General features: G+C 39.3%; 1 protein-coding gene across 1 annotated transcript in view; it reads left to right on the top strand.

Annotated features, from left to right (window-relative positions):
- The window catches only part of znrf1 (zinc and ring finger 1), a 274,216-nt gene that overhangs the window by 202,597 nt on the left and 56,945 nt on the right, over positions 1-14,674 (top strand). The window contains exon 3 of the mRNA XM_043707184.1: positions 1,972-2,077. Coding sequence (XP_043563119.1) covers positions 1,972-2,077 — 106 coding nt within the window. The remainder of the gene's footprint in view (positions 1-1,971; positions 2,078-14,674) is intronic.

Raw genomic sequence — 14,674 nt, 5'->3', positions numbered from 1 at the left:
CACCATATTCCACTGCTTGGCCCAATACATGTGTTACATTATGATTCACACATGTATTGGGACATAATTTTTAACCGTTTCACCACAGCATGGTAGGATATTTGGGAGAACGTAGGAAGATTTTGATTTGCAATAGGACACCGGCTATGCAACTGAAGGTACTCCACAGGGTTTATTTGGTACCAGAGCAGCTTGTGGAATTTAAGACAGGAGTGTCCCCAGTGTGCCCCAAATATAAAATACATGTTGGTACTCTTACTCATTGTTTGTGGTCATGCTATAAACTTTGTAGGTAATAGGGCGCTATAGTGAGTGTTTTGGAAGGAGTCTTGGGAACGGAGGTCAAGGTAGATCCGGTGTCCCTCCTGGGTTTGCCAAATCTCCCCTCTTTGGACATGCATGGGAAGAGATTGTTTAGTATTCTTTCATTTTGTGCAAGGAAGAACATTCTGATGAGCTAGCTGTCGGAAAATCCCCCAGGACCCTTGGGGTGGAGTATGTTAATTATGGAGCACAACCCCCTGGACTTCCTTACAAGTATGGTGCACCAGAAAACGGAACCTTTTTTATCAGATGTGGCAGCTGTTTTTGAACCATATAGATGCGGACTAATCAGCTATATTGGTCAGGGCCTTTGTGTAGCCATGAGGGCTGTGTGTGGCGGTCTGGAGACCCCTGGGAGGAAGAATCCTGAACAAATACGGGTATGTCAACTGTTCCCATTGATGGGGCGCTTTGGTGGGATTGCTGTGAGTGTTGTAACTTAATGTAATTTAATTTAATTTCTCTTGGTTTAGCTCGGTTTAATTTAGTTTATTTTTGTTTTGATTTAGTTATTTATTGAGTTGTAGTTTGTGTTGAGTTTTTTTTTCTCCTAAATTGTTTGTGGACTAAAGTAGTAGTTTGTTTCCTGTTACTGTTGTTATATTGCAAGGTTATTCTGTTGTAGTAATTTTTATATTTTTTTGTAAAACATCCAAAATCTTCTCAATAAAAATACTTATTTCAAAAAAAACAAGGGTGATATGGAAAACTCTGGAATTGGTGTTGAGGATAATCAGATCAGCCATAATCTCTTTAAATGGTGGAACAGGCTCAACAGGCTGAATGGCCTAAGTTCTGCTCCTGTCTTTTGGTCTTACAAGGATGTGAAGATGTTTGATCTTAGGATAAAGGCAGAAAATACCACTTTATCAGACATATCAAACCGAAAAGGTGTTCAGTTTCCTTCAAATTTTTCATTTGTTAATGAACTGATTGCATGAAAATTAATTAGTACCTGAGATGAAGCCCATGTATCTTGACTCATGTCCAGATCAATCAAGTACGGTGAGCCTCAAGGACATTTTGAAGCCAGTTTTCTTTGTACCGCGAGTGCTAATTCCTTGGAGGTGCAAGGGAAGGCTGTTTGACCAGAGAGGCTATGCATCCTAGCCTAACTTTCCCTTCATCAGGCCTCCAAACCTTTTTGCTTGCAGTGGAGTCATTGGATAATGGATAGCTAATTCAATACAGGCCAAGAATTAAATCTGCAAAACTTCTTAACTGTGTATCACAGCTGCTTAATAAACCATTTGAGCAACTGGATATGACAAAACTATATATGTGAACTTTTAATCTGTAAACTGAATATGTTCTTGTAGGAATGTGTTTGTTTTGACTCACAGAATGGTTATAGCTCAGATGGACGCCAGTCAGCCTTTTGTCTGTGCCAGCTGTCTGCAGCAGCAACTCATGTAGTCCCACTTTCCACCAGCCATCTTCCCTGTAGCCCTGGAATTTTTATTTTCTCTTGAGTTAATTAATTGTTTTAAAAGCACACTTTTGAATTGCTGTTGGATATGTCAACTTTTAGCTGAAAGTGCTAATAAAAAGGGATTTTTGCATGTCTGCTCGATTCAGTAAGCAAGATGCACTTAGATGTACATGTGAAATTTCTTTTAACTTTGCAAAATGAATTTTGCTTTACAGACGATGTGCTGAGTAAAGATGCTGGAGAATGTGTTATCTGCTTGGAGGAACTTCTGCAAGGAGACACAATAGCTCGACTTCCTTGTCTTTGTATCTACCATAAAAGGTATGTGGGCACTGAAAAGCTATATGCATGCAAAATACTGAAAAAGTATGCTTTTTGAACAGTTTTTTTAAAGTTCTATTCTAAATGTTTTCATTGCTGAATAACTATATCTTATTAAATAGAAATAATGAAGATAAAGTATTTTATATTTTTTTAAAAAGGGTGAGATATTTAGCAATTGATTCTTTTGTTAATATCTGCAACATTGCGTTTCAGTACTAGGGGCTGTAATCTTGTGAATCACAAGGTGGGAGTAAAAGGTGAGTGTGAGAAGTAGGTTCTGATAATTAATGGCAGTTAAAGTATTCCAGTCAAATCAGCAGAATTTGTTTCATTCTCTTTTAACATGGAAACACACAAATACAGCCAAAAAGATTTTAGTAGTAAATTTAGGGTAAAAGTGCTTTCTGATGCCTTTAATAAAACCATTGTTTATTCCTTGTTGGGAATAGGCTTGATTATAGGCATAGCCTGGCTGGGCTGTATTGATGACATTGGCACCAGGAATCCCAAGAAGTCCCAACAGTGGTCAGTACTGCTGCTGGTGGTGAGTGGGTGGGGCACTGTGGGGAAGTAGTGCAACGGTAATGAGGCAATTTTAGGAAGATAGGGCAAAAAAAAACTTACTTTGTCCTGATGGTGTCAAGCTTCTTATGGTTGTTGGGAGTTCCATTCATTCAGGCAAGGGAGGAGTATTCCATCACAATCCTGTCCAGTAGTTGATGGACAGTTGTTGGGGAGTCAGGAGGTGAGATATTCGCTGCAGGATTCCTGGCTTCTGACCTGTTCTTGTAGCCACTATATTTTTAAGGCCAATCCAATTCCGATACTGGTCAATGGTAACCCCCAGGATGTTGATAGTGGGGATTCAGTGATGGTAATGCCAGAATGACAAGGCACTAGTGTTTATATTGTTTTTTCTTGGAGATGTTCATTGCCTACTGCCTGACATTTGTGTGGTGTGAGTGTTGCTTGCCATGTTTCAGCCCAAGCCGAGATATTGTCCAGGCCTTGTTTGCAATTGGACACAGGTGTTTCAGTATCTGAGGAATCATGAATAGTGCTGAATATTGTGCAGTCATTGGCAAATATCCCCATTTCTAACCTTATGATGGAGGGAAGGTCATGTGATGAAGTAGCTGACTATAGTCAGGGCCAGGACATTACTCTGAGGAACTCCTGCAGACATGTCCTGGAGCTGAGATGACTGACCTCCAACAACTACAAACATTTTCCCATGTGCCACATATGATTTTAACCCCTGGAGAGTTTGCCCCCAGAATCCCATTGATTCCAATTTTGGTACGGCTCTTCAATCCCTCACTCGGTTAAATGAAGCCTTGATGTCAAGGGCTGTCACTCTCGTTTCACTTAATTCATCAACCAATTGATTGGTGGTGGATTTTTCAAAAAAAAATGAGAGTTTTTTTTAAAGCTCAGTATACAAGTTGGTTTCTGGATTGTTAAACGATTCAGAAGGGAACTGTAGGAACTGGTACTATATTGAACTGTAGTTTAACATAGGTCAGTTGTAAACCTCAAAAGTCCCTTCCACTGTTTAATTCACCTTATGGTTCTGTCTATCAAACCTGGGAGCAGAGGACAGGATTAACCTCTATCTTCATGTGGAAAGATAGAGAAAGTAGAAGGCAGTCCTTATTTCTAATCATTTAAAAAAAGCTCCCGGCCACTTTTAAAGTGGAGTGGCTGGGTCATGTTGCAGGATCACAAACTAGGATTGCCTACCTACCAGTGATTTTGGAATTGGAGGCATTTGAGCAATGGAAGAATAAGGTGGATTTGTGGACTCTGGTCACTTCTCTTGCCAAAAAGAGGCAGGGTATGGCTTCGGCTTTACAGAAAGGAGTAAAATTAGTGCTAACATATTTTCAGAACTGGATGTCACTGACTTGGATACTGGAGGGGATTACTGGTAATTTATGGACAAAGTTTACAAAAAAGTTGACATGTTGAAAGTCTGTGCAGTCTGCTCAATAATTGATGAATTTTCAAAGATTGGCAATCAGTCCATTAATGAATATTTCATTGAGTTTGAGAAGCTTTACAAAAGACTGAAGAAGTTAAATCTAGAAATTCCAAAATCTGTGCTTTCATTCAAACTCTTAGGTTGTGTGCATTTCTTGGCAATAATTCTTTTTTTGAACCGATATCTGTTGGTCTAAAAAAAACTTGGGGAGACAATCATTTTCCTATGACATGTTGAGAGTGATGCAAAGAATAGAATACAGTGATTACTGACACTCAAAATCGAGGGTGGCCTCGTCACAGGCACTTGGGTAAGCAAGGAATTGTTGAATAATGTTTGGGGGGAGCGTGTAGCTTTGATTTATAGATTTTTGAATTAAGGCAAAATGTAAGATTGCGGACATAGCTGACAAAAATAAAATCTCAGAAATCTCTGGGGAATAATTAATAGGTGTTTTCAGTTTGACTCTGAATATCACTTTATCAGGAATTGCCCAAGAATCAGGAATCAAGTATTTGAGGCAGCTCATGAAATGGACAGTTCTGAAGGTGAATGTGATCATGATGAACAGAAAGAATCTGTTTTGCTAATGGATGAGGGCTTAAATTGACCCATCTTAGAATATCTTAGGTGCTGATTCTTTTTGCTGTGTTATGACAGATTGTGGTTGTACCTCAACAGTATGGAACTGATTGGCTGAACTGTTATTTGGAAACCTAAGCAGATCAAAGTACAATCAGAATATGAAAGTACTACCTACTCTCAATTCGGAGATGATAATATGTTACCATCTTTAAACAGAGTGAGTCTCCCCTATAAAATTACAGGACTCTGTCATTTCATCAGCACTAACATCATTCATTGTGAGATGCCATTATTAATAAGTATGTTAAATTACTGTTAAAGGATGTCAGAGTTGGGATAAAGAATACTAATCCCTTGTAGAACAGATCACATGTGAAATATGTATTAAATATGAAGTGTTGTAAGTATTCCTTTACCAGGAATTTAATTAAGCAGTAGCCATCAAGTTGAAGGTATAGAATAAGAATATTTATGTTACATTTTGTAGATATGGCAACCAGTCTCCACATTATCATGGTGATAAACAACAAGGACAAACTTGAAATGTGATGCAGATGTGTTTTGGGTAGTGTCTGAGAACTTTAATATTGTAGTGTATATATATATATCAATCATACTGCTGCACAAAGCCCATGGTTCATGTGAAGGAAACCATGCAATAATTGATTAAATGTTACACAGAAAGCTGGCAGAATGACTAAACTGTAAATTACAAATGGTGCAAGCATGGACAGTACATGCAGAGATTCCTTACAGATGATTAGAGGTGTGTAATCTATACCAATTAGCATACCCAAACTTGCCCTTCAGTGCTGGTACTTGACTCTGGAAGGAACAACTAGCTTTTGTTTTTGCAATCATCTGAATGTATTACACACCATGGAAAGTGTTCATAATACCTGGAGCATAAGATAAAATTAGGAGTGCGTTAAGACATTGCATTAGACTGCCTGGGGAGATTTCAGTTTTGGTGACATGGTTTATTTTCAGAGAGAAAGACCCAGTAAATGGAAAGAGCCAGGAAAGGTTATTGTGTTGGGAAATCTTTCATAATGCAGCATGGGAATTAGACCATAAAAGGTGATCATGAGTCATGTGGATGAGTTATGAAATTTCAAGCTCTAATAATGTGAAGTAAGTGATGATAATCAGGCAACATGTACTTTGCATAGACATGGTTCTATAATTCGGAACCAGAGAGGCAGACATAAGGGCTCAAGAAAAACGTTCCACACAAATATTGCAGGATTTATTTGCTCAGAATAGGCTTTCGGGTGGTGTACTGGATAGCAGAGATAAATTACTGGAGGGAGGGAACAATATGGAATGAACAGGAACGTCTACACACAAAATATAAAATTGGTTAAATGCCCAAGATGAGGGACAAGAAATGGCCATGGATGGGCAGCAAGCAATGCAAAAATGAGGAAATGAAGCTCAGGTTTGAATTCTGATTCAGGAGGTAATTCTAGGAGGGAAAGATCAGATAGTAGAGGCTTTCTAGCAGACGTTCTGATAAGAATAGTCAGTAAAGATCTAGAGAGAAAAGAGGCCACAGTTGTACGAGGCAATAGGATAAAAGATAAAAGTAGATCAAGAGCAATTTATGCGTACTGATATAAGGTCGGACAATAAAAGAGGCTTAACTAACAGTTACAAAGCTGGAAAGAACTTTGGTATATAGTCAAAAGTTGACAATAGGACTCAACCAGCTATATCACACAGATGGAAAAGGTTCCATGAGATAGGACTTACAAAGCCAAAAGACATAGGAGCAGATTTAGGCCATTCAGCCGATTGTTTCTGTCGTTTTTTTCTGCCTTCTCTCTGTAACCTTTCATCCCCTTCCTAATCAAGTATCTGTCTATCTTTGCCTTAAAGAAACTTAATGACTTGGCCACAAAACACTGTGGAAGCCATAATCTCTATCGATTCACCACTCTCTGCCTGAAGAGATTCCTTCTCATCTCACTTCTAAAGGATTATCCCTTCACTTTGAGGCCATGCCCTCTGGTCCTAGCCTCTTCTAGGGGAAAGCTTTTCTATGTCCACTTTATCCAGGCCTCTCAGTATTCTGTAAGTTTCAATGAGATCCCCCCGCAATCTTCTAAACTCCATCAAGTACAGATCCAGAGCCCTCAACCACTCCTTATATGACAAGCCCTTCATCCCAGGATAGTTCTTGTAAACTCCTCTGGGGCTTCCTCCAAGGCCAGCACAATCTTCCTTAGATACAGGGCCCAAAACTGCTCACAATCTGAGCAGGGCCTTATACAGCCTCAGCAGTGCATGTCTGCTCTTGTTTTTTAGCCCTCGTGAAATGAATGCTAACATTGCTTTCCTAACTGCCAACTGAACCTGCAAGTTAGCCTTGAGAATCCTGAATTAGGACTCCTGAGTCCCTGTGCTTCAGATTTCCGAAGCCTTTCCTTATTAGAAAATAGACTGTGCCTCCATTCTTTCTATCAAAGTGCAGAACCTCAGACTTTCCCACATTTGTGTTCCATCTGCCACTTCTTTGCCAAATCTCTTAGCCTGTCCAAGTCCTTCCACAGCCTCCCTGCTTTTTCACCACCAACTGTTCCTCCAGCTCTGTTTGTGTTATCTGGCAACTTAGCAACATGCCCCCCAGTGACAATCTGGATGAAAGAAATGTATAACGTTGTGGTCCCAACACGGACCCCTGTGGAACTCCACTAGTCACTGGCTACCATTCTGAAAAATACCCCTTTGCCCTGATGACATGGGCTATTCTTTTATTTAGCAGCCTCCTGTGCAGCTGCTTGCCAACGATAGGATGCTATATGACAAGATTAGATTGTTAGCTCGAGGTTTTGAAGAATGCTGGGGGAAAGAGATTATAGTCAACAATACTACAGCTGGGAAGTTAGTTTCAAAGATCTTTTGTAGTCATTCAAACCACTTCCATTTTGAAAAAAAATGTTAATCAAATTAATACAGAATTTAAGATTAGCAGTCAAGCACTGGAGCTTTAAAATATTGAAAATGAAGCTCGGTGGGTCAGATCAACAGTTTTGCTCAGAAAATGTCAATCCTATTGCACTTAGTCCAACCAGGTCCAGAGAGAAATATGCAGCTGCTACCAAGGATGAGATGGGACAGCTGAGACATTTTGTTAGACAGCTCAGTTGGTTAGGCACATAGAACAGTCTGGGTGCAAGGTATGATCAGATGGAACTTTGTCTTGTCATGAAAAGTCTAAAGGTGGAGAACACCTCGAGAGTGAATTAAACGTTAAAAAAAAGTTTAAGAAATAGAGGTGTATCCTTGATTATTTATACTGATGCCTTGTATGTGAATCTTGGCAATGTATCTTCCACTGAGATTCACAGTGACCACATCTGCAACAAGTGTCAGGTGGAGGAACTTTGGCTCAGTTATGAGCTGGAATCTTTGCTATGGATACTGCAACACAGAGAGAGGGAGAATTCTTGGACATGATATTTCAAGAGACTGTCACACCATTTAGATTCCTTATATTAAATTTGGTCCATGGACAGGGACAGGAGGATATGACCCTGACTGAGCCAGGTATGAAAATCCAGAATTGAAGAAGTGCCTCAATGAGTATGGTTGTAAGATAGGTACAATTCTTCCAGTGTGGATGAGTCAGAGAGTCATTAGAGGTGTACAGCATGGAAACAGACCCTTCAATCCAACTCATCCATGCTGATCAGATATCCTAAATTAATCTAGTCCTATTTGCCAGCACTTGGCCCAGATTCATCCAAACCCTTCCTATTCATATACCCATCCAGATGCCCTTTACATGTTGACATTTTACCTTCCTCTGGTTGCTGATTCCATGTACGCACCACCCTTTGCATGAAAAAGTTGCCCCTTAGGCCCCTTTTAAACCTTTCCCCTCTCACCCTAAACCTATGCCCTTGCGTTCTGGACTCCCCCCACCACAGGAAAAATACTTTGTCTATTTACTTTATCCATGCCCCTCATGTTTTTATAAAACTCTGTAAGGTCATCCCTCAACTACTGATGCTGCAGGGGAAACAGCCCAGCCTATTCAGCCTGTCCCTATAGCCCAAACCCTCCAACCTTGGCAACATCCATGCATATCCTTTCTGAACCCTTTCAAGTTTAGCAATATCCTTCCTTTCGGAGGGAGACCAGAATTGCACACAGTATTCCAAAAGTGGCCTATCCAATATCCTGTATAGTCGCAACATGACCTCCCAATTCCTGTACTCAATGCTCTGATCAAGACAGGAATGCATACCAAACACCACCTTCACTATCCTATCTACCTGTGACTATGGGACAGAAGTCAGAGTTCCCTCTAAACTGCACAGTTGCACAGCCATTTGGCAGAGAGGCGCATAAGCACATTTATTTCCAGTTGCAGAAGCTACTGCCCAAATGGAGCTTAGACGTTCACAGAGCGACAAGAAAAATGAGAGGCAACATAGACACAAATTGCAGAGAGGCTGAGCGGACTGATCTCAGCACTGTAGTCCAGATCACCATTCAAATGGAGGAGCAAAGAGAATTATAGCAAAAAGAGATTGAGTACTTAGGGGAGTAGCTGATGTTCTCTACAGCAAAGATAAAGAACCCCGAAGGTTGTTTTGCCTAGCTTATCTGGTGCCAAGGTTCAGGGCATCTAAGCTAGAGAGACTATTGGAGCAGGAAGAGAACATTATCATGGTATGCAAGTGCCGATGCCATAGGTAGGACTAGAAAAGAGATCCTACTGACTCAGAGCTAAATTGAAAAGCAGAAATACAAAGATGATTTCCAGATTACTGCCTGGCTCAAAGATTAATGTGGCAGAAATGGGTTCCAATTCATGGGGCACCAGCACTAGTTCTGAGGAAAGAGAGCTGTTCCATTGGGATGGACTTCATTTGACTACTGTCCTGACAAATCAGACAACTAAGATTATAGATGGGGGGATTGGAGGGCGTTGGGGCTGATGATGAGATTCAATTAAAGGAAAGTTTCAAAAATAAAAGAGAAGTGAGAGAGTAGAAGTACAGGTTAGTACAGAAGGAAACAATAATCAAAGCATGACGGAAGGGGTAGGAATTATACATCGAGAAAAGTGCAGCAAGAATTTAAATTGGAATAAAAAAGTCAAAACTTAAGGCTGAATGCCTGCTGTATTTATAACAAGATAGATGAGATGATGGCATAAATAGAAATAGACAAATATGACTTGATAGCTATCATGGAGACATGGCCACAGGATGACTAGGATTGGGAACTCAGTATTCCGTGGTATTAGATATTCTGGAAGAAAAGAGAAAGAAAAAAGTAAGTGGGGTAGTATTGTTAATAGGAAAATATTATGGGGTGATGACTTGTAAAATAGATGCAACCGATTGTGATGTGGAATCAGTTTGGATGGAAGTAAGGATTAACAAGGGAAAAAATATCATAGGTGAAAATAATCTATAGACCTCCAAAGAGTTGCCTCACTTTAGGACAAATTATATATTAGGAAATGATGGAGGTGTGTAAGAGGGGCAGTATATTCGTCATGGGTGATTTTAGTGACTCGATAAATCAGTTGGGCAAAGATAACATAGAAGACAAATTTGAACAGTTCCTCAGGGGTTGTTCCTTAAAGCAGTATATTGCAGAACCTGCCCAGCAACAGACTATTTCAAATTTAGTAATGTAGAAAGATATTAGATTAATTTGACATCTCATTGTTAAAATCCTTTAAGGTATAGTGATCACAACATGGTAGAATTTCAAATTCAGAGCACCTTGGGTCTCAAACAAATGTCCTCAACTTAAATAAGAGAGTTATTGAAAAAACTTCTGTGTAAAGCTGACTGCCAAATAGACTAGGGGAAAAGTCAGTGGATGAACAATAGTAGACATGTAAGCAAATATTTCAAAATGTTGAGCAAAAATTTATTCCAGTCAAAAAGGACTCAATGAGAAGGATGAACTACCCATGATTAACACAGGCGGTCAAGTAGAGTATCCAATCAAACATGAAACTTTATTGCTGGAACAGCACAGCAGGTCAGGCAGCATCCAGGGAACAGGAGATTCGACGTTTCGGGCACAGGCCCTTCTTCAGGACGAAACGTCGAATCTCCTGTTCCCTGGATGCTGCCTGACCTGCTGTGCTGTTCCAGCAATAAAGTTTCAACTTTGATCTCCAGCATCTGCAGACCTCACTTGCTCCTATCCAATCAAACACTAAAGCATAGAAAGTGGCAGAAACTAGTGGTAGGCCAGTGGCAATTTCTTTAGAAACCAGTCGATGAGTAAAAGTTAACAAAGAGAAAATTAATTCTGAAGTTTAATTGGTAATGAATATAAAAACAAACAAAGATTTCATATGGGTATATAAAATGGGTCTATATAAAGATTAACTAAAGTAAGTGTGGGACAACTGCACCTTGTAGGTGGGTACTTTATAATGGGGACCAGGAAAATAGCAGATAATTTAATCCAGTATTTTACATTGATCTTCATGGTAAAGGAAATTATAAACATCTCAAAGATAACAGTTTAGTAAGCTGCTAATAGAAGGAAACATCTTGTAATGGTCTCTGTCATGAGGGAAAAAGTATTTGACAAACTAATGAGACTAAAGACAAAAAGGTTGCCAGGACCTATTGGCCTGTATTGAAGGGTTTTAAAGAAAGTGGCTGCAGAGGAGGCATTGGTTATAATATTCCTGAACTCACTGGATTCTGGGAGGGTTTTAGCAGATTGGAAAACTGCTTATATAATGTCACTGTTCAAGAAGAGATGGTGGTATAAAACAGGAAAGTATAGACGAATTAGCCCAACATTTGTCATTTGTTAGAGTCCATTATTAAAGAAGAGATAGCAGTTTATTCAGAAAGGCTTATCATAATCAAACAGAGTCAAAGTTTTGGGAAAGCAAGATCATGTTGACAAATTTGCTAGAGTTCTTTGTGGATATAACAAGCAGATTTGATAAAGGAACCAGTAGATACGGTATATCTGGGTTTCCAGAAGGCATTTGGGAAGGTGCCACAAAAAAGGTTTATTGCACAAGATAGGAGCTCATGGTTTGACAGTAATGTATTAGCATGGATTGAGGATTGTTTAACACACAGAATACAGAATCAGGATTAATGAGACTTTTTCATAATGGAAAGATTTGAGCTGACAAGGATCCTAGGGCCTCAATTATTCATTTTCTGTTGGAAGATAGGGGCATAGTCAAATGATATTAATTTGCTGACTATGCAGAAATAGTTGGGAGGTTATGTTGTGATGAAAGTGATACAGATTGCTTGAGTGAGTGGACAAAACCTTAACAGAAGAAGTTCAGTGCAGGAATGTCTAATGTTTGCTGGAAGAATCGAAAAACAGACTGTTACTTAACAAGACAGAGGCTCCAAAAATCCCTCGCACAGAAGAATCTGGGTGTTCTTGACCATGAAGTTAGCATGTATTAAGACCGATAGATTTTGGCCTCCCATGCTAATGGTTTGTAGCTTAAAAATAAGGACTTAAACACTTAATGGTAAGGTCCTGGGAAGTATTGCTGAACAAAGAGACCATGGAGTGCAGGTTCATAGTTCCTTGAAAATGGAGTCGCAGATAGACAAGGTAGTGAAGAAGGTGTTTGGTATGCATGCCTTTATTGGTCAGTGCACTGAGTATAGGATTAGGGAGGTCATGTTGCAAATGCACATGACATTGGTTAGACAACCTTTGGAATACTGCATGTAGTTTGGTCTCCCTGCTATAGGAAAGGTGTTGTGAAACTTGAAAGGGTTCAGAAAAGATTTACAATGATGTCAGGGTTGGAAGATTTGAGCTATAGGGAGAGGCTGAATAGGCAAGGGCTCTTTTCCCTGTAGCATCGGAGGCTGCGTGGTGACTTTAGAGGTTTATAAAATCATGAGGGGCATGGATAGGGTCAAGAGATCTTTCCCCCAGGGAAGGAGAGTTTAGGGTGAGAGGGGAAAAATTTAAAACTCGCCTGGGGGCAACTTCTTCTCATAAAGGGTTGTGCATGTATGGAATGAGTTGGCAGAGGAAGTGGTGAAGGCTGATACACTTCCAACATCTGGATAGGTATGAATAGCAAGGGTTTAGAGGGATATGGGCCATATGGGCAACTAGGACAAGATTAATTTATTTAGTCAGCATGGACGAGTTGGACCTAAGGGTCTGTTTTGGTGCTGTACATCTCTATGACTGTATGAGATGGTTATTCCCTGGTGATGCGACATTCTTAAGGGACTGGCTTCAAGTTTCCAATGTGTTTCTATGGAACACCTCATGCTGAAAAATATATTTGAGTACTTTGAGGAAACTTATTTGTGATGACCTACATGGTAAAATAGATTACTGATGCTCATAAGGAGTGTGGTCTTTCACCCATTGGGAGGATTGACAGCACATTCATTCTGGACCATGGATCTTTGTTACATTTTTATTCCCCGTATTTTTAAGAAGACATGACTTAGCATTAGTGTTTGTGTCTGTCCTGTACATCTCTATGATTCCAACTTAGTTTTTTTGATTATCCTAGCCAGCATCATGATGCAAACCTTTATAGAGCCAAGGAGAAGCAGGCCTGTCTGTCCCTGGCAAGCTTTCTGGTGCTTCATGCAACCTTGTCCTGTGAAAGAAAGGAAAGAATACTTGTAACTCAATGTTTTTGGATGATAAACTGGCCATGATGGAATAGCTGGAAGTATTTGGAATCTACAAAAAGTGGATGTGATTCTAGCAGGATTGTTGAGGATGTGGGAATGAGATGCAAGATATGAATCTTTCAGGTTTTGAATGAGTCATGGAGCATTGTGAGATAGTGATGGGTGTGACTTATAAGTTATGTTATTTAATATATTTATGATCAACCTGTTCAGAAATGGTATGACATGTCCCTGGAGCAGGTGGAACCTGAACCCAGGCTTCCTGGCTCAGAGGTAGACATGACCATTGTGCCACAAGATCCCTCAATGTCATTTGAAAATGCATTCACTGACTTTAAGCAGCTGTGTGAAGTCTTTGGGCTTCTTAATGACCTGGCTGCAGAGCCAATATGCCCAATATTAGGCTGAATCAAATGATTCCCTACCCCCTCATATTTTTAAATGTAGTTTCACTAACACTTTCAAAAAAGGTCAAGTTCATTCAATTAATTGTGTTTTTGTTTACATTTCTGCTACCCAGTTTCCAATACTAGTTCTTTTTTCATTCCTGCATCTTGCTCAATACTCCTTTACACTTACAGCAATACCGTCATATTAGTTAATCCTCCCATGAATATCCTGAGACATTAATAAAATGGAATGTGCTGAAAGAACCTGTACTCAGAAATTACTGCTGGCTTGAAAACTGGTCAAAGAAACAAATCTGAGAAACCGCAGTACAATATTTAAACAATGTTTTGATAGGGCTAACTGAGAATAATTTCAAGTTTGTAATTTAACTAACGTTCAGATATAGTTCCTTGGGTTTTGCTACCGGGAGTTAATATCCTCTAAATCCCTCAATTGGATTATTACCTTAGAAGAGCTGTCTGGCAGCGATTACATGTACATATCAGATTAATCTCAGCTATGTAATGAAGTAGAATTGTATATTTTAACAGTCTCCAATTAATTTACTTCAAAATGAGTTCCCAATTGACAGTATTGATGATAATAACAATTGAAACTGCATTTCTATTATGACTGCCAGATCCAAAGTGCACTGTTTTCAACCAAAAATCGTGCTACCTTTTTTGGATAGACACAGAAAGGATTGAATTAGTGAATTCATTTCTCAAGTATTTAAATGTGAAACCTGTCAAGATAGTTTAATGAAATAGCTATGATCATATTGAATGGCAGAACAGGGTGAAGGGGCTGAATTGCCTACTCCTGCTCCTATTTGTTATGTTCTTATATACATTTGGAAGATTGTTTTAAAATCAAAATTTGACAGTGGTAATTTGATTTATTTATTACAAAAACTCTACAAATAAATTATGATCTAGCAGCTATAACATAGAGAAATATCTTGAGGTACTTCACAGGAGCATACTAAGA

This window comes from Chiloscyllium plagiosum, chromosome 17 (assembly GCF_004010195.1).
Source record: "Chiloscyllium plagiosum isolate BGI_BamShark_2017 chromosome 17, ASM401019v2, whole genome shotgun sequence".
NCBI classification, from domain to species: domain Eukaryota; kingdom Metazoa; phylum Chordata; class Chondrichthyes; order Orectolobiformes; family Hemiscylliidae; genus Chiloscyllium; species Chiloscyllium plagiosum.
The sequence above is the reverse complement of the archived record's forward strand: the minus strand, read 5'-3'. Positions and strand labels throughout refer to the sequence as shown.